This window comes from Protobothrops mucrosquamatus, unplaced genomic scaffold (assembly GCF_001527695.2).
Source record: "Protobothrops mucrosquamatus isolate PMUCROS unplaced genomic scaffold, P.Mucros_1.0 scaffold11, whole genome shotgun sequence".
NCBI lineage: Eukaryota > Metazoa > Chordata > Lepidosauria > Squamata > Viperidae > Protobothrops > Protobothrops mucrosquamatus.
The window spans coordinates 1,293,061-1,294,597 of record NW_015386398.1 but is presented as its reverse complement, the minus strand read 5'-3'; the positions used below and the strand labels follow the sequence as shown (position 1 = coordinate 1,294,597).

Here is a 1,537-nt window from a genome sequence, read left to right as displayed (position 1 = left end):
CTCAGTCTGACATCCATCTGTGGTTTTGTTTATATTTTGCTTCTCCCTGCCTTTCTCTGTTTCTCCCATAAATAGCTTTAAAACATCTGTCAAATATCTACAAGGCCTTTTTCTTACTGCAGAAAAAGGGATGCAGGTTAGTACAGATAGTCCTCAGTTTATGACCAGTCACTTAGCAACTATTCAAAGTTACAACGGACCCCCCAAGAGCAAATTAGGACCCAGTTTTAGGGTTCCAATGGTCATCACCCCTCCTCCTGTGTCAAGTAATTGCATTTTGCGCGCTCAGCAATCCACCCACATTTACGACGTTTTGCAGCATCTTTTACAGTCACACAACCAAAATTTATAGTCTTTTTTTTTTTTTTTTGCCAAAAACTGGCATTTACTTTCGGTTCCTGGCAAAAACTGCCCGTTGGCTAAAATGGTTTTGCTTAACAACTGTGGTGTAAACTTAACTACCATGGTGTTCGCGCTTAATAATCACGGCATCAGTTTAACAACTGCCACCCAAAACCCCCATAAAATTGGGCGTAGTTGTGTGGAGACCCGCTTAACCACCAGAACGACTTACAATATTGTTAATTCCGGGCTCAATTACGGTCATAAGTCCAGGACTGCCTGTAAGTTGCCAAAGTTGAATGTTTGTTAGGCATGAGAAGGACAGAAGATGCTATTTTGAAGACAGCTTATTTTCAGCTTCAAGGCAAAGCAAGCCACAGGTAGAAACCGGAGGAAATGAAAGCCAGGCGAACAACAGGAGATGTGGAGGCCTTGAAGGTAGATGCAAAATGGGCTTCCTGTTTCACCACCACAGGAAGTGGCGGGTAGAGGCACCAAGGTACGCAAGCAGCAGACATTCCTGCCGTGTCTCACCGCTTCAGCAAGAGAGCCATTATGGTAAGAGAATCTTGAAAATATCCCCCCAAACCTTCGTCGTCTTTCCTTTGGAGCCCTCAGAGCAGGAAGTCTTGAGATGACCTTTCTTTGTGTGGCCTTCAGGATAAAGATTACGTTGGCTTCGCTACATTGCCTACCCAGGTCCACAGGAAGACCGTGAAGAAGGGCTTTGACTTCACGCTGATGGTAGCAGGTAAGCAGTTACACCACTAGCTTTCTCCATCGTAGGAAACAAGGTCCCCTGCTCCCCACCTTAGCCCACCAAGCCTGCCTGCTTTTTCCCAGGAGATATTCTTGCTTCTTGCGGCTGTTTTCTCCTCCTGAATTGATTTAGACATGCTATATATTCTGTGGTGCAGCATTCAAACGTAAGAGCTAGACTCAGAAGAAGCACTTGGTACCCAGTGTGAGCAGACCTCTCCTCTGTAATTGAAGCAATCTTCTTCTTCTTCTTCTTCTTCTTCTTCTTCTTCTTCTTCTTCTTCTTCTTCTTCTTCTTCTTCTTCTTCTTCTTCTTCTTCTTCTTCTTCTTCTTCTTCTTCTTCTTCTTCTTCTTCTTCTTCTTCTTCTTCTTCTTCTTCTTCTTCTTCTTCTTCTTCTTCCTTTCTCCTCCTCCTCCTCCTCCTCCTCCTCCTCC

General features: G+C 44.4%; 1 protein-coding gene across 1 annotated transcript in view; it reads left to right on the top strand.

Moving 5' to 3' along the window:
* Positions 1–976: 976 nt before the first annotated feature.
* LOC107282690 (septin-1-like) overlaps positions 977–1,537 on the top strand; it is a gene marked incomplete at its 5' end in the record, with an annotated part of 13,301 nt that continues 12,740 nt past the window's right edge. Inside the window, one exon of the mRNA XM_015810505.1 lies at positions 977–1,093. Within this exon, the coding sequence (XP_015665991.1) occupies positions 977–1,093 (117 nt within the window). The remainder of the gene's footprint in view (positions 1,094–1,537) is intronic.